The sequence below is a fragment of the Dendrobates tinctorius genome, unplaced genomic scaffold, assembly GCF_039654945.1.
Source record: "Dendrobates tinctorius isolate UK_male_01 unplaced genomic scaffold, ASM3965494v1 ptg000177l, whole genome shotgun sequence".
Classification (NCBI taxonomy): domain Eukaryota; kingdom Metazoa; phylum Chordata; class Amphibia; order Anura; family Dendrobatidae; genus Dendrobates; species Dendrobates tinctorius.
Window position 1 is genome coordinate 2870961 of NW_027361844.1, and position 22982 is coordinate 2893942.

At 44.9% G+C, this 22982-nt stretch overlaps 1 protein-coding gene across 2 annotated transcripts in view; it reads left to right on the forward strand.

Moving 5' to 3' along the window:
* Window positions 1-5942, forward strand: part of LOC141054221 (aldehyde oxidase 1-like) — a 295390-nt gene extending 289448 nt beyond the window's left edge. For both annotated transcript variants that reach the window (XM_073551452.1, XM_073551453.1), the window contains 2 exons: window positions 261-428; window positions 3654-5942. In XM_073551452.1, the coding sequence (XP_073407553.1) occupies window positions 261-428; window positions 3654-3704 (219 nt within the window). In that variant the 3' untranslated portion in view covers window positions 3705-5942. The remainder of the gene's footprint in view (window positions 1-260; window positions 429-3653) is intronic.
* The last annotated feature ends 17040 nt before the right edge of the window (window positions 5943-22982 follow it).

The following is a 22982-nucleotide window of genomic DNA, read 5'->3' on the forward strand; positions in this document are numbered from 1 at the left end:
GCTGAGCTGTCAGTAACTGCATCCCAGACACACTGAGGGGTTGAACCGTGACATATTGCATATATTTAATATCTTCTTTAGCACCCATAACCCTGAAATAATGGTGGATGAAGCACTAATTTTCTTCTTAAAGGCCATAATTTGATATAACAGTTTGTTACATGTGTAATGTTCCTGTTAACTTATCTGGAATGGACTCACACCTTTTTTAGATAGTTTAACATTTTCAACTGTCTTTACTTCACTTTTATTTTCCCTAGGGTATTGGTGAGGCAGCGCTGTTTTTGGGATCAGTTGTATACTTTGCAATAAAGGACGCTGTGTCATCTGCTCGAAAGGAAAGGGGCTTGCCTAATATTTTTAAACTGAACAGTCCGGCAACCCCGGAGAAGATACGTATGGCATGTGGAGACAAATTCACTGAGATGGTAATTTCTTTATACCACTCTACTCTTTACACATGCTATGTACAGAAAAGCTGCTATAGTATGACTATTGCATAGTAAGGTTCCATAACATTAACCACCTCGGTGCAGATGTATTCATCTGGCTAATGAGCTGAGCAACGATCGCTGCTATTTCACCACTTAAATGCCATTGTCAATCTCTGACAATGGCATTTAGGTGGTTTTAGCAGTTGCCATGGCAGCTGGCAATCTACTGATGACCCCCTTACTGCCATGTTTGTACTCATGAGTAATAGGAGATTTTGATTTTTACTCTAAGTATTGCACTATAACACAAATGATTGACTATTCAAGTCCTGTAAAGACTAAAATTAAGTGCAAAGAAAATTTTTTTTTTTTTTTAATATAAAAGTTTTAAAAACAAAACTTGGCAGAAAACAAGCACCTACACAGCTTTATTGATGAAAGTATAAAAAAAGTTATGGGCAGTAGTAATAAGCGAGTATACTTGTATACATGCTCGGGTGTCCTCCGAGTATTTTGGTGGGCTCGGAGATTTAGTTTTCGTTGTCTTATCTGCATGATTTGCGACTTGCAGACAGGCTGATTACATGTGGAAATTCCCTAAAAAACAGGCATTCCACACATGTATTCAAGCTGTCTGCAAGTCGCAAATCATGCAGATAAGACAAGGAAAACTAAATCTCCGAGCACACCAAAATACTCAGAGGACACCCGAGCATGCTCGAGAAAACCGGAGCAATGAGTATATTCACTCATCACTAATGGGCAACACAAACTAAAACTACACTTTTTTTTTTTTTTTTTTTTTAAAACAAAGTTTTGACCTTTTTTACCATTTAAATATAAAACAACTATACAAATTTGGTATTGATGTAATTGTATTTCGCAAAAAAAAAAAACAAATTGCAAATTGTCAGGTAATTCTTGCAGTACAATTAATGCCGTAAAAACAAAGCTCAAAAAATAATGGCAGAATTGTAGTTCAACATTTTCTATTTTTTTTCCTTGTCTTTTTGGTACATTATATGGTGAAATGAATGGTATAACTGAAAACTACAACTCCACCTGCAAAAAGAACAAATCCTCATGTGGTTATGTGTTTCAAAAATAGAAAAAAAATTGACTCTTGATAGAATAGTAGGAAAAAATAAAAGCGATTGGAAGGTGTTAGTATGCATAATATGGTGAGAGATACTCATCGCTGAATAAAGTAAAAAAAAATAAAAAGTTTTAAAAAGAGTAATTGCAACAGTTATATTTAATTCCAGCTTTAAAGGGATTGTCTGGGCTTTTTTACATTATTTGTGTGTACTTAGGCTGTGGAATGCTGACAGTGTGTAATCTATTCACTGTCAGCATTCTGCACCATTTCCTAGCTACCACACTTCAGCATGTGACCAGAACTCTCCTGATTCTATCGAGCAACCACATACAATGAAGCAGAAATACAATATAGATGTTATATTGCACTGAAAAAACACAACACGGATATTTGCATATATTGTCAGCAATAAATAAAATATATGTATAAACCATATAGAGCAGCGCAATCAAAATAGTGCCTATGTAAATATAACATCCACATACACAATCTGTAAACACTAATAATGATAAAGGAAACCTGCAATATGCACAATGTCAGGATCCTCCAGTGCTGGGAGTGGGCGGTCATGTGACCACAAGTATGCGATAGGCATGCTTCCGGTCACATTCCGACTCGACCTGCACGGCCTCTCTTAATTCGTTTGCATTGAGAGAGGCCTCACACATCTAGTCAGAATGTGGCCGTAAGGATGCATATCACTTTCTTGTGGTCATTGTGAGAATCATGTGGGAATAGTGGATGAGGGCAGGTATATCTCGCCTAGATTCCTTTCCTATGTGGCCTAGTCTGGTCAGTATCGCACCTGCTTGCTAATGAATAATGGGAGGTGGATATAAAAGGATGCCAGGTGGTTGTGTGAGTGTCTCAGCCTGGGAACACAGAGAGCCTGTCTGTGTGAGAGACACACGTGAGTGGAAGCAGTGCCCACTGCAACAGTGGTTTGGCTGGATGGGAGAAGCCCGCCAGTTGGTAGTTAGGTTGTCCATTGTTTAGTTAGTGCCGGACAGGCAAGGATTTGTTTTATGTTTTATTTCCTTTTTGCATTGCTTTCACCGTTAATAAACCTGACTCAGGGTCAGTTACACCCGAATCCCAGCTCTGCGCCTGAGTTTCATGCTGAACGCACGTGACCTTTGACCCCAGCAAAGGCGACCCCGGAGTGTTTTATCACATTGTGGTGGAGAACGCGGGCATCACGTTGCAAGCATGAGCATGGAGGATGTGGTGAAAGCGCTGGTACAGTCCACCGCCGTCCAGCAAGAAGCTAATCGGGTGATGATGGCCCAGCTGAAGGAGTTGGTGGACATGACAGCTACCGATCGTTCGCTTCTCCAGCAGGTGGCGCAGCGCCTGGCAAGCCTACATGAGGTTAACCTGGAAGCCGAGTCGAGAGTGATTCACTTGAGTCGGTACTGGCAGAAGATGACGACCGAAGATGACGTCGAGGCATACTTGACCACGTTTGAACGGACGGCGGTGCAAGAAAAATGGCCGAAGGCACGATGGGCCGGCCTGATTGCCCCGTTTCTTTCCGGTGAGGCCCAAAAGGCTTATTATGACTTAGAGCCTGAAGCCACGCTGGACTTTGACAAACTGAAAGCCGAGATCTTGGCCCGGCTGGGAGTGACGACCGCTGTCCGTGCACAGAGAGTGCATCAATGGACAACCTAACTACCAACTGGCGGGCTTCTCCCATCCAGCCAAACCACAGTTGCAGTGGGCACTGCTTCCACTCACGTGTGTCTCTCACACAGACAGGTTCTCTGTGTTCCCAGGCTGAGACACTCACACAACCACCTGGCATCCTTTTATATCCACCTCCCATTATTCATTAGCAAGCAGGTGCGATACTGACCAGACTAGGCCACATAGAAAAGGAATCTGGGCGAGATATACCTGCCCTCATCCACTATTCCCACATGATTTTCACATCATATAAACACCCACTTCTAGCATGTCCTGACAGCACATGTTTTGTATGCTGTAAGGATTCACAAGTCTACAGTTACATAGAATGACAGCAGACTTTCATGCCAAACCTGGACAACACATTTAAGTTTTGGGTTAAAATAAAAAAGACACGCATCAAAGTAATTATTTTGTTCTTATTCTTTTAGATTCCAAAAGACGACTTTGCATCTTTCATCCCATGGTCTATTGATGTGTGATATACATAATGATGATGTGAAGTGCTTAACCAAAGGGATTGTCTCTTGAGTGCACAAGAGCCCAAAATCTTTTCCCTGACTTGCCTATCTTTACAAAATCTAATTCGATATATAATTGTTCAGCATACAATATTCTATAATAGATCTTCAATGACTTTGCTTTGTGCAATGGTGATAATACCTGTAACCTGATATGTACTGTATACATGAAAAAAATATATTCCTAGCTTATATCAGAATTCTAAAACACCTCCTAAAAGGAAACATGAAGTTTATATAAAACTAATGCAATTCTAGTGACCAATATAGTAATATACCAGTAATAAGTCATAATTTAGTAATATACCAGTACAGCAGAGCAGAGAGTGTTATTACACTTTGTGTGACTGCAGACTTGTGAATCCTCCCAGCACACACAATGCGCTGCAAGTATTCACCGATGTATGTGCCGGGAGCGGCTGCCAAGTATGCGATCTGCATACTCCCAGCCAGAAACCGTCTAGTAAGCACAACCTCGCTGAATGCAATATGCATACTCCCAGCCAGAAACCATCTAGTGGGCATAGCCTCACTCAATTCAATATGCATACTCCCAGCCAGAAACCATCTAGTGGGCATAGCCTCGCTAAATGCAATATGCATACTCCCAACCAGAGTCCGTCTAGTGATCGCTGCCTCGCTCAATGCGATCTGCATACTCCCAGCCAGAAAGAGTCACGTGCGCATAGCCTCACTCAATGCAATATGCATACTCCCAGCCAGAGTCCGTCTAGTGATCGCTGCCTAGCTCAATGCAATCTGCATACTCCCAGCCAGAAACCATATAGTGAGCGCAGCCTCACTCAATGCAATATGCAGTCTCCCAGCCAGGAAATGTCTAGTGAGCTCAGCTTCGCTCAATGTGATCTGCATACTCCCAGCCAGAAACCATATAGTGAGCGCAGCCTCACTCAATGCAATATGCAGTCTCCCAGCCAGGAAATGTCTAGTGAGCTCAGCCTCGCTCAATGTGATCTGCATACTCCCAGCCAGAACCCGTCTAGCGAGCGCAGCCTCGCTCAATGCACTATCCATACTCCCAGACAGAAAGTGCTTAGAGCAGCCTCGCTCAATGTGATATGCATACTCCAAGCCAGCAACCGCCTAGTGAGCACAGCCTCGCTCAGTGCAATCTGCATAGTCACAGCAAGAAACTGTCTAGTGAGCGCGGCTTTGCTCAATATAAGTGTATTGAGTGAGGCCATGCCCAATAGATGGTTTCTGGTTAGGAGTGTGCATATCGCATTCTTGGCCACCGTTCCCGGTGCAGACAGTAATGAATTATCACAGTGCGTGCGCTGGGAAGATACACAAATCTGCAGTCATACGAAGTGACTGCAGACATGTCATTCTAGACCAGACAACTCATTTTAGATATCAACAGTGGCAATCCCGGCCAACCTAGACCTATGAAGAAATTCTATAGTTCTTAAGATATTTATTGACACATATTGACTCCGATAAATCAAGACTTACTATGTAATCCTGTCTTGCTGAGCAGTGCACCATATTCATCAAGAGGACTGTACTACAAAAAAGCAGCGCTGATGATTAAGGGTATGTGCACACGTTGCAGATTTGGCTGCGGATTTTTTTGCACGGATTTGACTGAATCTGCAGGTAAAATGACTTGCAATTTACCTGGAGATTTAGTGCAGATTTCCTGCAGATTTTGTGCAAATTTTGCCTGCGCATTACCTGCGGATTTATTGTGGATTTCGTCTGCGTTTTAACACCTGCGGATTCCTATAATGGAAGAGGTGTAAAAACGGTGCGGATTCCGCACAAAGAATTGACATACTGCGGAAAATAAACCGTAGCAAATCTGTACTGAATTTTCCGCAGCATGTGCACAGCGGATTTGGCTTTCCATAGGTTTACACGGTACTGTACAACGCATGGAAAACTGCTGCAGATCCGCAGGGCCAAATCTGATGCTGATACCCAGCCAAATCCGCAACATGTGCACATACCCTGAATGAAAGCTGTAAAAATGTGTATCTGTGGCAGTTAAGGGGTTAATTAAATGAACCTGGTGTCAGCAGTCTGAGCCACTGAATGTTTATGTAGAAATGAGGAAACCTGCTTTTATGTTTAGTTATTTCCCAGGTGGGAAGATGTTTAATTGCTGCAAATATCTCTGTATAACATTGCAGAACTCTACTATCTGAACTCAATAAAGATACGTTTGGACTTTAATCCTGGACTCTTTGTGAAGTTGTCATGTTACATCTGCACTAATCTCAAAAATATATGTACAGGGAATGTCATCTTCTAATATCAAAAAATGTATATGTGTATCATATATACCGGTAGTACATATTATGTATTTATGTGGTAACAAAGTGACAGTTGGGAATAAGTTAAAGGCAACCTGTCAGTAAAACAAAAATAAATAAATGATAAAATAAATATTCTTACCTGGAACCATAGTGGTAATCTGCAGACATATTATAAACTTGCAGCAGTCGAACTGGAAATGCGGCTGAAGGAAGAGAATGAAGTTATATCCCCCCTGTAGCTGTTCACTGATCATGGCTGTGCTGGGAGATGTAAACAGCAGAGATGAGTGAATATTTCAATGTTCGGATCAGATTATGTTCGCCGAATTTGCAATAATTGCCATTTAGTTCGTCAAATATTCGCCGAACATTACTGAACGCTAGAGATGAGCGACTTTGCCTTTTTTCGGAAAAGTCGGGTCGAACGCAATCGGCTGATTATCGTGAAAAGTCGAAGGCCGACTGAAACATGAAACCCAATGCAAGTCAATCGGGAAGAAAAGTCGGCAGTGAGTGGAGGACAGTAAACACACCTACAGTGCCCATTTTAATGCCAAAAACATCAATTCTCATTACTGAAGCTTGTCAACCTTAATTTACTTTATAATAATAGTTAGGCATTGAAAACTGGGGGTTATTTGGCTAAAGTTGTGGGGGGGTTAGGGCTGGCTCCAGATTTTCGTGGGCCCAGGGCCAAAGTGTCACTGGGCTCCTTTAACACATGCCACAATTCATGATCTTCTGATACGGCAGAGAAATAGCAGTATAGTACAATGAAAAAAACTTCACTTCTTACATCACATGACTGATATCCATTTTAAATTCTCCAATAGCTCCAAAAACGAACAGTATATTACTCCATACAGTATTATGGCCACCGCATAGTGCGCTATACAGAGTAATGAGGCCCATATATTTCTCCATACAGAATCATTGGTCCCATATAATGTTCGATACAGTATATGATGATCTCCACATAATGCTACAGTATATGTTGGTCCCCATGGATGAAGCTCCACTGTCTTATGGGCCCAAATAATGCTCCATATATAATGGGCCCCATTTCTAATGCTCCAGTGTATAATGGGCCCTGTAAATGCTGCTCCAGTGTCTGATGTCCACCTTTGGAATGCTCCAGTGTATGGTGGGCCCCATAGATCATTCTCCAGAGTATAGTGCTCTCCAAAAATTGCTCCCAACCTTTTAAACAATTAAATAAGTCTTCTCGCTAAGGAATCCCTGTACTCTGGACTCCTCGTCGTCCCCATCTTCCATCTCTCTGCACTTAGACTGTTTAGGCAGAGGGCGTACAGATGTGATGTAATCGTGCTCTCTGATCAGAATGTCACTGTCAGGAAATGTGGAAGATGTCACGGCGGTGGAGCAGGGAGAGGTAAGTATTTCAACTTTGCAAGTGATGTGATCCTGAGCAAGCAGGGAGGCCCACTCGTTGGCGACAGCACTGGCACAGGGCCCCTTATAGTACGGCGGTGTGTCTGATGGCGGGTGGAGGTCCCTCCCAGCGGCAGAGACACTTTTGCGTACTATGAGAGGCTCTGTGCCAGTGCCGTTGCCCATGAGTTTGCCCCCCACCTGCTCAAGGAACCTGCACTTTCATCTGCACCTTCCTCTTTATCACCGTGTAAGGTGGTATAGTATGCGGGAAGGGGAACCTGAGTTTGATCAGGGTCAGAATCTGGCTGTGTAGAGTGCGTGGGGAATGTAGTGGTCTGGGTCAATGTACCAGCTGTTCACCTACCTTTCGTGTCTACCACCCACCTTTCGTGTCTACCTCTTTCTTCATAGACAGGGCCCTCATTCCTCTTGGTATTTGTTATAATCAGTGTTCCAAATTATTATGCAAAACATATTTCCTCATATTTTCTCTACATTACCTATATGAATTGCAGTCATTGTTATTTTCCAGTCATCTAATATTCTAGTATAATTGCAATGTTTTTGAACAAACTGCCTATGAAAACAGTATATTTTTAAAAATAAGAAACACTCAAAATGCATGTTCCAAATTATTATGCACAGCAGAGTTTTCAACCTTTTTATTTTTATTTTGAACAAAAAATGGTCAGTTGTGAAATTATAAGCATTATCAGCTTATTACAAAATGAAATCAAACAGTTTTCAAGTAAAAACTTTATTCCAGGTGATGTTACATTTGCACATAGGACCCCTTGTTCGAAAGAAGCTTCTGAACTCTCTCGTCCATTGAATTTGTCAGTTTTTGGATGGTTTGTGCTTCAATTGTTTTCCATGTGGACAGAATACCCTCCCAGAGCTGTTGCTTAGATGTGAACTGCCTCCCGCCATCATAGACACTCCTTTTGATGATGCTCCAGAGGTTCTCAATGGGGTTGAGGTCAGAGGAAGATGGTGGCCACACCATAAGTTTGTCCTCTTTTATGCCCATAGCAGCCAGAGATGCACATGTGTTATTTGCAGCATGAGACGGTGCATTATCATGCATGAAAATGATCTTGCTGCGGAAAGCACGGTTCTTCCTCTTGAACCATGACAGGAAGTGCTGTTTTAGAAACTCCACATAGATTATGGAGTTCATCTTTACCCCTTCAGGGATCCTAAAGAGGCCGACAATCTCTCTCCCCATGATTGCAGCCCAAAACATTACTCCACCTCCTCCTTGTTGGCGCCTTAGGCTGGTTTCACATTAGCGCATTTTCAGCGCGCGCACGGCCGGGGGTAGCTCCGCCCCCGATCCGGCTCTCTGCCCGGCGTGCCCGCCCCTTGCTTGTAGCGCCGCCTACTAGCGGACAGCGGTGCCAGCGATCGGCGCACCCTATCTTTAGCATAGGGTGCGCAGATCGTGCGCAGGCCGTGCGCTAGTTGCGCTTTGACCTGCGCTGCGCACTTTTGACGGTGCGCCGTGCGCGCCAAAATCCGAAAAGTTTGATTTTGGCGCGCACGGCGCACCGTCAAAAGTGCGCAGCGCAGGTCAATGCGCAACTAGCGCACGGCCTGCGCACGATCTGCGCACCCTATGCTAAAGATAGGGTGCGCCGATCGCAGGCGCCGCTGTCCGCTAGTAGGCGGCGCTACAAGCAAGGGGCGGGCACGCCGGGCAGAGAGCCGGATCGGGGGCGGAGCTACCCCCGGCCGTGCGCGCGCTGAAAATGCGCTAATGTGAAACCAGCCTTAGCCGTGTTTTCATGGGGTGTCCATCAACCAGCCATCTTCCACTCCATCCATCTGGACCATCGAGCGTTGCATGGCACTCATCGGTGAACAAAACAGTTTGGAAGTCAGTCTTCATGTATCGTTTGGCCCACTGGAGCCGTTTCTGCTTGTGTGCAGTGGATAGAGGTGGTCGACAGGATGGCTTACGCACAGCTGCAAACCTCTGAAGGACCCTGCATCTTGTTGTTCGGGGGACGTTGGAGGCACCAATAGCTTCAAAAACTTGTCTGCTGCTATGACAAGGCATTTTTGCAGCTGCTCTTTTAACCTGACGCAATTGCCTGTTGGAAAGAGTCCTCAATTTTTCCTTATCAGCACGCACACGTGTGTGCTGGGAATCAGCTACATACTTCTTGATTGTGCGATGATCACGATGAAGTGTCTTGGCAATGTTGATTATAGTCATGCCTTGACCTAAATATTCCACAAATTGTTGCTTCTCAGCAGCCGACACATCCTTTTTCTTTCCCATTTTGGCAAAAAATGTAGGCTGCTTAATAATGTGGAACAGCCTTCTTAAGTAGTCTTGCCTTTATTTGGACACACCTGCCGAACTAATTTGCACAGGTATCTGCAATTGCTTTCAGTGATATAAAGAGCCCTGACACACATCACCATCAATGAGTTTAAATGACAAACAAAATAATTCTAACCTTATCACTCCTAAACTCTTTTTGCATAATAATTTGGAACAGTGTATGTGATTATTGTTATGCTGTAATGTCTATTGTCTGTACAAATCCCCTCTGAAATGTAAAGTGCTGCGGAATAAGTCGGCGCTATAGAAATAAAATTTATTATTATTATTAGAGTTGAGCGAAACGGGTCGAAAAAATTCAAAAGCAGCCGACTTTCGCCAAAGTCGGGTTTCATGAAACGAAACCCGACCTTAGCGTGAGGTCGGCCACGAGGTCCGCGACTTTAGCGCCAAAGTCGCGTTTCAAAAGATGCTTCAGCGCCCTTTTTCAGCCAATGAGGAAGAACGGACACTGTGGGCAATGTGATGACATAGGCAGGGGTCACCACCATCTTTGAGAAGGGCATGCAAGTGATTGGCTTGCTTTGTGGGGCGTCACAGGGGGTATAAAAGGGCGTGCACGCCGACCGCCATCTTACTTCTGCTGATCTCAGAATAGGGAGAGCTGCTGCTGATGCTGATTCTGTAGGGAGAGCGTTAGGCAGGGAAGAAGAACAAAAAAACTGCTTCTGCTGCTAGTGATTTTGCCTGTACAACACACCAGTCACTGTGCAGTGCAAGAGGAGGCTATATTTTAGTGCATCAGCTCTGTTGGTTATTAGGCTGCCTTATAAGGTTCCCTGATAGCTGCATTGCTGTTTTCACACTGCTGTGCAAACTGCTTTTTTTAAAAGCAAACATACTTTTCATCCTCTTTTTTGCCCAGTTACCAAGCGTTCATTTTTCCACACTTTTCTGTGCAGCAGTCCTGCTTATTAGGCTGCCTGCTGCCATACTTGGGACTGAGAGCATCAATGTCAGCTTGCTAAAATCTCTAGGGACAATCCAATTTTCCCCAGTCCTCTATACATATTTTTTACACCATCCAAAATCAGCCTGTTACATTGCGGTGTAATATACACTGGGCCTGAGAAAATCCTTCAGTGTCCTCAAGTCTGTAGAGAGATTCCAATTTTCCCCAGTCCTCTATACATATTTTTTACACCATCCAAAATCAGCCTGTTACATTGAGGTGTAACATACACAGGGCCTGAGAGAATACTTCAGTATCCAGAAGTGTGTAAGGAGATTCAAATTCTCCCCACTACTATATACACCTTGTACCTTGTTTTACAGTACCATATAGTTGGTGGAATTTTGGGTACATTTTCCCCAAAAATGAAGTGTGGTGGAAGTGGGCGGGGGTTGCCAGCTGGTAATGATGGTGTTGGTGGTGGTGGTGGATCTGCTGGTAGTGGCAAAAGCAAAATAGCACCTAATGCAGGAGGTGTTGAGCCTGCGTCATCGTCTGGCTCCACAAGGCCTCGAAGGCTCCCTTTTCTGGGAGTAGGTAAACCGCTTTTAAAGCCGGAGCTTCAGGAACAAGTTTCAGCTTACATTGCAGACTCAGCCTCCAGCTCTATCGCCTCCTCTTCTGAAGTTTTAAAAAATAAAAGCACTGAGTCGTCATTGGAGGCTCATGGTCATGAACCACACCTTTCCTTGTGTCCTTCACCCGTACCAAAATTGAAGGATGCGGAAGGCCACACTACAGATTACTCCATGGAGCTGTTTTCACATACCATGCCTGGGTTATCAAGTCAAATCGTGAATTACCCAGGCCAAGATGAATCTGACATGGAGTGCACTGATGCACAGCCACTGCTAGATGATTCTGCTGGTACATTCACTCAGAGCACTACATTGTCCTCGCAGTGTACTGAGACAGAATCTGACCCAGATGAAACTCAGGTGCCCCTTCCCGCATACTATACCACCATACACGGTGACACAGAGGAAGGTGCACATGACATTGAAGAGGAGGTGATTGTTGACCCAGATTGGCATCCATTGGGGGAAGTGGGTGCCGCTGCCAATAGCTCAGAAGAGGAGGAGGAGCAACCGCAGCAGGCATCGACATCGCAACATCTGTTATCTGGCAGGCCTGGAGCAGTCCAAAAACGGGTTACAAAAACCAAAAGGGTTGCAGGACAGCTTGGCCAGACGGTCAAATTAGCACAGCATGCAAGGCCTCAAAATGTCTTCTCTAGTAGGAAAAGTGCAGTGTGGCACTTTTTTGAACAAAATCCTAATGATCAGGCAAAGGTTATCTGTAAGAAGTGCGCAAAGACCTTTAGCCGAGGGAAAAATCTGAGGAATTTGAATACCAGTTGCATGCTTAGACATTTAACCACCATGCTTTTGCAAGCGTGGACGGACTACCAAACATCACGTACCACATGTGCAACTGCTCCCAATGAAGGTAGTCAGCAACGCTACATTGTTTCCCCAACTGTAAGCCCACCAGTTAGCACTCCACCAGCATCAAATGTTGAGGTGTCGTCGCAAGGCCAAAGCAGTCAGGGTATCACAATGTTATTGCTATGAAAGACTGAATCTAGGCCGTCAGAAAGAACACCAACTCCATCACCATCATCAACCCTCTCTCAATCAGCCATGTCCACCGCTAGTTCCACCATATGCAGCTCTCAAGTCCAGCTCACCCTACCAGAGACTATGAGTAGGACAAGAAAGTACTCATCCTCTCATCCGCGTACACTGGGTTTGAACGCCCATATTGCCAAACTAATCTCGTTAGAGATGATGCCCTACCGGTTGGTTGAAAGCCCAACTTTCCGCGAACTCATGACCTACGCAGTACCACGCTATGACCTACCCAGTCGGCAGTCGGCAAAGCCATCCCAGTCCTCCACCTTCATGTGAAAGACTGCATTGTTCATGCACTCAAGCAATCAGTGAGTGGAAAGGTGCACCTCACCACAGATGCATAGTTCAGTAGGCATGGCCAGGGCCGTTACGTGTCCATCACTGCGCACTGGGTTAATGTGGTGGATGCAGGGTTCACAGGGGACAGCGGTGGTGGGACAGTGCTGCCTAGCCCACGGTATAGGAAACAGTTGGCTGTAGGCGTTCGACCCTCCTCCTCCTCGTCCTCCAGAAGCAAAAGCTCGTCCACAGAGCGCAGTCGCACGAGCACTCCATCCACAGCTGCCAGTGTTGCACACGAGGTGTCCCACTATCGATCAGCTAGTGGAAAGCGTCAGCAGGCTGTGTTGAAGATGATGTGTTTGGGCGACAGACACACCGCGGAGGTACTGGCCGACTACTTTCAGCGACAAACTGAGTCATGGCTGGGCAGTCTACATCTTGAGGCAGGCAAGGTAGTTAGTGATAATGGCCGGAATTTTGTGGCAGCCATAGCCCTTTCAAAATTCAGACACATACCTTGCTTGAAACCTGCAAAAGACAAAGTGAGCAAAAACCCTGCTGTAACTAAATAAGTAAAAGCAAAAGTGCATCTAAATAATACAGAGTTTTTAGTAATACTGTTTTTGATCAAAAGTAGCATGAAAGCCATCCCACCACGACAAGGTAACTCTGTTCGGGATAGTCCTACACTGTCTAATATTAAAAACCTTGCTTTGTGTCAAAGTTGACCTCAATGTGTGAACAAGGGCAGACAAAAGGACTGGGTCCCAAACAGTAGACACCAGTCTGGGGAAGCCTTATATACAATTTCCAGCTCAGGAGAGGGAGGCCACACCCCAGCTTGCACAGAATGCATTTTTTTTTTGCATTCTGTGCAAGCTGGGGTGTGGCCTCCCTCTCCTGAGCTGGAAATTGTATATAAGGCTTCCCCAGACTGGTGTCTACTGTTTGGGACCCAGTCCTTTTGTCTGCCCTTGTTCACACATTGAGGTCAACTTTGACACAAAGCAAGGTTTTTAATATTAGACAGTGTAGGACTATCCCGAACAGAGTTACCTTGTCGTGGTGGGATGGCTTTCATGCTACTTTTGATCAAAAACAGTATTACTAAAAACTCTGTATTATTTAGATGCACTTTTGCTTTTACTTATTTAGTTACAGCAGGGTTTTTGCTCACTTTGTCTTTTGCAGGTTTTATGTTTTATGGCCAATGTCAACATGCATTTATACGCTGCATGTGTATCATCTCAAACCAAGCTCAATTTTTGTGTTTTTTCTTTGTATTTTTTGCATTCTGTGCAAGCTGGGGTGTGGCCTCCCTCTCCTGAGCTGGAAATTGTATATAAGGCTTCCCCAGACTGGTGTCTACTGTTTGGGACCCAGTCCTTTTGTTCACACATTGAGGTCAACTTTGACACAAAGCAAGGTTTTTAATATTAGACAGTGTAGGACTATCCCGAACAGAGTTACCTTGTCATGGTGGGATGGCTTTCATGCTACTTTTGATCAAAAACAGTATTACTAAAAACTCTGTATTATTTAGATGCACTTTTGCTTTTACTTATTTAGTTACAGCAGGGTTTTTGCTCACTTTGTCTTTTGTAGGTTTTATGTTTTATGGCCAATGTCAACATGCATTTATACGCTGCATGTGTATCATCTCAAACCAAGCTCAATTTTTGGGTTTTTACATACCTTGCTTGGCACACACCTTGAACCTGGTGGTGCAGTGCTTCCTCAATAATTATCCGGAGTTAACAGGCCTGTTCCATAAGGTTCGAAGACTGTGCTCTCACATCCGCCGGTCGCCCGTACACTCCAGTCGTATGCAGAAGCTGCAGCGAATGCTCCACCTTCCCAAGCACCGCCTAATTATTGACGTTGCAACAAGGTGAAACTCCACCCTGCACATGGTTGAGCGGCTGTGCGAACAGAGGCAGGCTGTAATACATTTGTGGGAGGATACACAGGCAGCCACTTTGAGGGCAGACATGGAGTTGTCAGGTGTGCAGTGGTCAAAGCTGAAAGACCTCTGTAAAGTCCTTCAGTGTTTTGAGGAATGCACACTGCTGGTAAGCGCAGACGACGCCATCCTAAGCATGAGCATCCCACTTATGCGTCTGCTCATGCAAACTTTGATGCACATTAAGGAGCAGGCGTCTGCAGCCGAGGATGATGAGGAAGAGGAGCATCAAATGGCCAAGTTTGCATCAAATGGCCAAGTTCTCCAAAAAATATGACATAGTTGTCATGGGAGATTTCAACTATCCAGACATTTGTTGGGAATCTCTCTCAGGCAAAACTAACAGGTCAAGGAAATTCTTATCCTCTCTTGCTGACAACTTTATCTTCCAAAAGGTAAGGGAGAAAACAAGGGGAACTGCTACCTTGGATCTAATCCTTATAAACAGGGAGGAAATGGTTGAGGAGGTAAAAGTGGCTGGGACCCTAGGAGGTAGCGACCATGCTATTTTAGAATTTTGGATAACTAGAGGCGGAAGACCTGTGAAGACTCAGACGTCAAGGTTAGATTTCAGAAAGGCAGATTTTAAGGGATTCAGAAAGAGAATTGGAGGGATCCAATGGCTGGATATCCTTAAAGACAAAAATGTCCAGGAAGGATGGGAAATCTTGAAAAATGAAATTCTCAAAGCACAGTTGTTAACAATTCCGAAAAGAGGGAAGAATAGGAAGCAGTTAAGGAAACCAGGATGGATGAACACAGAACTTAAGCACATGCTAAAAAGGAAGAAAAAAATGTTTATAAAATGGAAAGAGGGAGGCATATCTAAAGAAGAATATAATGCTGTCTGCAGAACCTGCAGGGCACAAATCAGATTAGCTAAAGCTGAAAATGAATTGAGGCTTGCAAGAGATGTCAAAAGCAATAATAAAGGATTTTGGGGATATGTCAAAAGTAAAAGAAAAGTCAAAGATGCTATAGGATTTTTACAGGATGAAAATGATGAAATGGTAAGACAGGATGTTGAGAAGGCTGAACTTTTAAATTCCTATTTTGCATCTGTTTTCTCTCAGAAAGGAAATGTAACATCAACTGTTATTCACTGTCCTATTAAGGGAATAGAAGAATCCAGGATATCTATAAACAGAAAGATAGTGAGGAAACACTTAGCTAGCCTAAATGAATTCAAGTCTCCAGGTCCAGATGAATTACACCCCAGAGTACTGAAGGAGATAGCAGAAGAAATTTTTGAACCCCTCTCTATAATCTTTGAAAATTCTTGGAGAACAGGAGAAGTGCCAGAAGACTGGAGAAGAGCAAATGTTGTTCCTATCTTCAAAAAGGGGAAGAAGGTGGACCCAGGTAACTATAGGCCGGTGAGTCTGACTTCTATACCAGGAAAGATCTTTGAACAAATTATTAAACAACATGTATGTCAATACCTGGATAAGAATGAAGTGATTAAACAGAGTCAGCATGGGTTTGTAACTAATAAGTCATGTCAGACTAACTTAATTTCCTTCTATGACGGTATCACTGATTGGGTGGATCAAGGAAATGCTGTAGATATAGTATATCTTGACTTCAGCAAAGCATTTGACAAAGTCTCTCATACAATCCTTATTGAAAAAATGATTAAGTATGGAATGGACAAGGCAACTGTTAGTTGGATTCATAACTGGCTTAGTGATCGGACCCAAAGAGTGGTCGTAAATGGCTGCACATCCAGTTGGAAGAATGTCTCAAGTGGGGTACCACAGGGCTCTGTCCTGGGCCCTGTATTGTTCAACATCTTTATCAACGATTTAGATGAAGGAATTGAGGGTAAACTGATTAAATTTGCTGATGACACAAAGCTAGGAGGGATAGCTAATACTAGAGAAGAGAGAGAGAGGATTCAAAAAGATTTAAATAAACTGGAGAAGTGGGCAGCAACTAACAGAATGGTTTTTAACAGGGAGAAATGCAAAGTACTACATCTGGGCAATAAAAATGGAAAAAGCATATATAGAATGGGAGGAATAGGGCTAAGTGACAGCACATGTGAAAAAGACTTGGGTATACTAATAGATCACAGACTGAATATGAGTCAACAGTGTGATGCAGCAGCAAAAAAGGCAAATGCAATTCTAGGATGTATTAACAGAAGCATACAGTCTAGATCACGTGAAGTCATTATTTCCCTCTACTCCTCTTTGGTCAGACCTCATCTGGAATATTGTGTCCAGTTTTGGGCACCACATTTTAAAAAAGACATCAAAAAACTGGAGCAAGTTCAGAAAAGAGCGACCAGAATGGTGACCGGTCTGCAAACCCTGTCTTATGAGGAAAGGTTGCAGGATTTGGGAATGTTAGTTTGCAAAAGAGAAGACTGAGAGGAGACTTAATAGCTGTCTACAAATATCTAAAGGGCTGTCACATTGTAGAAGGATCAACTTTATTCTCATTTGCACAAGGAAAGACTAGAAGCAATGGGATGAAACTGAATGGGAGGAGACACAGATTAGATATTAGAAAAAACTTTTTGACAGTTAGAGTGATCAATGAGTGGAACAGGCTGCCACGAGTAGTGGTGAGTTCTCCTTCAATGGAAGTCTTCAAACAGAGGCTGGACAGACATCTGACTGGGATGATTTAGCGAATCCTGCTTTGAGCAGGGGGTTGGACCAGATGGCCCAGGAGGTCCCTTCCAACTCTATGATTCTATGAGGGAAGCCTTGATGACAGTCAGCCATTGTCTGCTCCGGGACCTCTCCTGGACGAGGTGGAGAAAGAAGAGGAAAAGGAGGAGGATGATGATGGGGATGATTATTTAGGGGAGGAGGATGCTTCTCATCGGGCAAGAGAAAATGTTGGCGTGCCAAGGTCTGGTACAGGCTTTGTGCGTGACTGGAGGGATGTGGATTTGCCAGAAAGTGCTCCTCCACCCAGCACTCGCACTGCATCATGGACACCTGGAACATAGGCCCACATGTCAGATTATGCCTTGCAGACCCTAAAAAGGGACCCCCGCATTGCCAAAATGATGAACGATGACGACTACTGGTTGGCCAGCATCCTCGATCCACGCTATAAAGGCAAATTCCAAAACATCATGCCACAGGAGAACCTTGACCTAATATTGGCTAACAAACAAGCAACTCTGGTAAACCGTTTGTTTGAGGCATTCCCAGCACACAGCAGCGGTGATGGTTCTCACACGAGCCGTAGTGGCCGGGGGCAACTTGGAAGAGGTGTTCGTGGTGCACACATCAGAAGTGGCGTTGGAGACAGGGGTTTCATGACCATGTTGTGGACTGACTTTTCAAGTCCCGCTCACATGACAGGTAATACTGCATCGATTGAAAGTGACAGGAGACAGCAGTTGTCAACTATGGTTACAAACTACTTTTCCTCCCATATCGATGTTCTCCCTCACAGGTCATTCCCCTTTGACTATTGGGTCGCTAAACTGGACACCAGGCCTGAATTGGCACAATATGCCTTACAGGAGCTCGCTTGCCCAGCTGCAAGTGTGCTATCGGAAAGAGTCTTCAGTGCTGCTGGATCAATCCTGACAGAAAAAAGGACATGTCTGTCGACCCAAAATGTGGATGATCTAACCTTCATTAATATGAACCATGCATGGGTTTCCAAGGATTTTGTCTCGCCTTCCCCTGATGACACCTAAGTTGCCAGAAAAATGACTTGCTTTGGTCCTCCTCTTCCTCGAACTTGCCCAATTTCACCTTTTGCAGCAGCTGAATGTCCAACATCAACATATGCCATTTTGTAAACCTCCCTAACTGGGCTGCCTCCCCCCCCATGGCCGGGGTCACCACCTAGCGCACCCAACCATGCGAGTGCCGTTGCCCTGGACAGGTGGGTGGGCCAACTCTTGGGCGCGGGCACTGGCACAGGGTCCCTCATAGTGCAATCAAGTGTCTCTGACGGTGGGGGTGCACACCCGCCGTCAGACACACCGCCGTACTATGAGGGGCCCAGTGCCAGTACCGACGCCAACAAGTGGGCCCCCCTTGCTTGGGCAGAGCCACAGCATTTGCAATGTTTACCTCTCCCTGCTGTGTAGTCTGGCCTGTCAAATCCTTCACTGGGACTGCCACTACAAATTTGGTGAACTGATACATGATGGTTAAAACGCAGCTATGCCCTGTCCTGCTGGCCGGGCTCTAGCTTCAGATGATCAATGGCTTCCATTTCTTATGGACGTCGACTCACAATGAGATGCAGTGGGTGGTTTATCATCAGCTTTCACAGTTTTCCTACTCACAGACGTGTGACATTCCTGTGCACAGTTTTAAATGTGCCCTCTCATGCCAATCCACTAGAATCGCCTACGGCCTGCGGCTTCTGTCTTTTGCACTCCAAAGTTACGTGACAGATCATGATAGGCAGTGAGCACCATGTCTACATCTCTCCCTGTGATCAAAATTTGATGGAGATGAGTAACGGTGATGGGATCAACGGTACTGCGATACAGCAACCCTTTCTTCACAAAGAACTGTTTTCGCTGTCTCCACACACAAAGTAATTGAGGGTCAGCATTGCCTCTGAGAATTCTGCCGGAAGTTTTTCCCGTGATTAGTAAATCCTACATTTCTGCAACCTCTAGACTTTATGTCTGTACTTTTATGCATCTCATTTTCCTATTGCGGAGAGTCTGGACTGTCTTACTGAGACAGAAATATATATGAAGATTTATACCACTCAAAGTGTATACTGATGTACGCTTCAAATACATTTCCTTTTTCCTACTTTTTAGATTGTTGTCTAATCCTTACTGAGAACAAGGAGATTTTAAATGTTTAAACTATGCTACATATATATGTTATCCAGTGATAATGTACCCTTTCTCAACTTTGTACTATCTGGTCAAATCCATACTGGGCCTGAGACCGTCTGAGTCTGCCTCCTGATCTATAGACATATATTTGTAATGTGCAAACTATGCTATATATACCTGTAATCCGGTGATACTGTACCCTTTCTCTACTTTCTGCAATCTTGTCGAATCCATACTGTGCCTGAGACCATCTGAGTCTGCCTCCTGATTACAGCTGAGTGGTGTTTGAGTGGAACTGTTAGCCAAGTTCAAATTCTAGCTGTTTTGGGCGGTGTTAGATCCGTTCGTCGAACAACAAAACTTTGATTACAATTCGGCTGTTTGAGTTTTCGTTCCAGAAAGTTTCATCAAACAAACGCGTAACTATATTTTCACATTAATTATGGTTTTCAAAGATAATAGACTGTTTCAGGCCATAGTAGCTGTGTCTGGTAGCCAGCGGTGTAGTACACCTGTGAAGGAGCTACACCGTGTGTGCTCCTAATAATTTTATAGCGCATATTGTCATGAAAATCCTTTTTGGCCTAGTAACTGTGTCTGCTACTCAGCAGAGGAGCCCACCCGTGAACCGTGCTATGCCGCCTGTTTATAAAAGAACCAGTTTTTGACTGCATTTACACCACTTAATACTTTGGGCCTAGTAACTGTGTATGCTACTCAGCAGAGTTGGCCACAAAGCTATGCCGCCTGTTTAGGTAAGAACTGTGTGCTACTCAGCAGAAGAGCCCAGCTGTTAAGCAAAATACAGCACCTGTGGTTTGGACACTTAATTTTTTCCTTTTTTCTAGAATTCCGGTTGACCTGCACTTACTGGGAAATCCTCGTTCGCGGGGAAGAATTGTAATCACAGATCCCCATCACTAACCGTGTTCAGCGGGTTATCTGCACCTGTAAGCGACACACGCTGGTCCTTTCAGTGTAGCGCACATGCAGCCACGGACAGGTAAGGGCATGTCAGACCTGTTATTGGCCGATCTCGCGTGCCAGAGCCTCACGTGTCCCTCTAGTAAGCTGGACGCGGACCGCGGGGGCATGACGGAGTCTCGTTCGTTAACGGAATTAAGCTTGCAATGTGGGCATCTTTTCTGTGGCTGGATGGTTGAGGTTGCCCGTGTTGAGTCAAATTAAGCCGCAGGATCCACTCCTGATGCTGCCCTTCTGGACATTCCTTTAAGGTTCAGCTTTGCAACCATACTGCCCCCGGAAAACAAACACTTTGCCTTCATGGACGCTGTTTGGAGGGTCGTGACTCGTGGGAATAACGCCGCCAAATCGGTTTACCTGCTAGAGAGATCCTTCGTTGCTCACAAGCATGACATCACACTCCCTAGGAGGAAGCTAATGCCACTGTGGCGAACGTACTCCTTGGGGCGCCACAAGTGCACAGATGCCCAGCCAATGCTAGATGATTCTGCTGGAACATTGACCCAGACCACTACTTTCTCCTCGCACTCTACACAGCCAGAATCTGACCCTGATGAAACTCAGGTTACCCTTCCCACATACTATACCACCTTACACGGTGACAAAGAGGAAGGTACAGATGAAAGTGCAGGTTCGGCCCACCCGCCGTCAGACACACCACCGAACTATGAGGGGCCCTGTGCCAGTGCCGTCGCCAACGAGTGGGCCCCCCCCTGCTTGGTAAAGATCACAGCACTTACAAAGTTGAAATACTTACCTCTCCTTACTCCTCAGCCTTGATGTCTTGCGTGTTTCCTGACAGTGACATTCTGGTCAAAGAGCGCGATGACATCACATCTGTACGCCCTCTGCCTAAACAGTCCAAGTGCAGAAAGAGGGAAGATGGGGACGACGAGGAGTCCAGACTAGTACAGGGATTCCCTAGCGAGGAGACTCATTTTATTGTTTTAAAGGTTGGGAGCAATTTTTGGGGAGCATGATACTCTGGAGAATGATATCTGGGGCCCAACATACACTGGAGCATTCCAAAGGTGGACATCAGTCACTGGAGCTGCATTGACAGGGCCCATTATACACTGGAGCATTAGATATGGGGCCCATTATATATGGAGCATTATTTGGGCCCATAAGACAGTGGAGCTTCATCCATGGGGACCAACATATACTGTAGCATTATGTGGAGCTCATCATACACTGTATCGAACATTATATGAGACCAATGATTCTGTATGGAGAAATATATGGGCCTCATTACTCTGTATGGCGCACTATGCGGTGCCCATAATACTGTATGGAGGAATATACTGTCTGTTTTTGGAGCTATTGGAGAATTTAAAATGGATATCAGTCATGAGATGTAAAAAGTCAAGTATTTTTCATTGATCTATACCGCTAATTCTATGCCGTATCAGAGGATCATGAATTGTGGCATGTGTTAAAGGAGCCCATTGACACTCTTTGGCCCAGGGTCCACGAAAATCTGGAGCCAGCCCTACCCCCCACAACTTTAGCCAAATAACCCCCAGTTTTCAATGCCTAACTATTATTAGGAAGTAAATTAAGGTTGCCAAGCTTAAATAATAAGAATTGATGTTTTGGGCATTAAAATGGGCACTGTAGGTGTGTTTCCTTGCCGACTTTTATTCCCCATTGACTTGCATTGGGTTTCATGTTTCAGTCGGCCTTCGACTTTTCACGATAATCAGCCGATTTCGTTCGACCCGACTTTTGCGAAAGTCGGGTTTCACGAAACCCGACTCGACCCGAAAAAAGGCAAAGTTGCTCATCTCTAATTATTATTATTACCAGCAGAATCATCTAGCAGTGGCTGGGCATCAGTGCACTTGTAGCGCCCCCAGGAGTACAGTCGCCACAGTGGCGGAGGAAGTAGCAGCTGTAAATGCTCTGTTCCCAACTAAGGCTCGGAGGCCCCAGCAGCGACGTGTGTGAGCCAGAAGGAAAAGGCTACGGCTGCCTGCCATACGAGAAAGTTCCAAAAGAGAGTCAACAGGGGGACTTCAGTGAACTCAGTACTGCGAGTACCTCAGATAAGCGCTAGAACGGAGGCCACACTACCTATCTGCTGAGAGCGAATTCCTAATTTGCTTTCAGGCTGACCAACTCCTTCTCCATCTGTACTCTGGGTCCTGGACGGCACTTACCAAGTACAGGCAAAGGAACTTCACGACTATGTCTGTCATCTTTCTCCTGCGCCTGGCGCACGGCTCTGCTACATCCTGCACTGCACACCATCTACCAACTCTTTCATCTGCCCTGCCACTACGGCCCTACCTGTGCAGGGCTTCTACATCTTAGCTGCACCACATCTGTCCCAGAGAAGCGACACTGCAGCGCTGGTCAATCTGATCAGAAACCACAGGTGTCGTCACGTATCATTCACCTATAAATGTTATTCACCCCTTTGCATGGACGCCCAGGGACACAGACTGGGTCACCACCACCGTGACACATCCCTCTGAGACACCAGCCCGGTACCGATTAACCCCACTGCCCTGGCTGGCGACCCACACTCCATGTCAGATTCATCTTGGACTGGGGAATTCACGATTTGACTTGATAACCCAGGCATGGTATGTGAAAAAGAGCTACA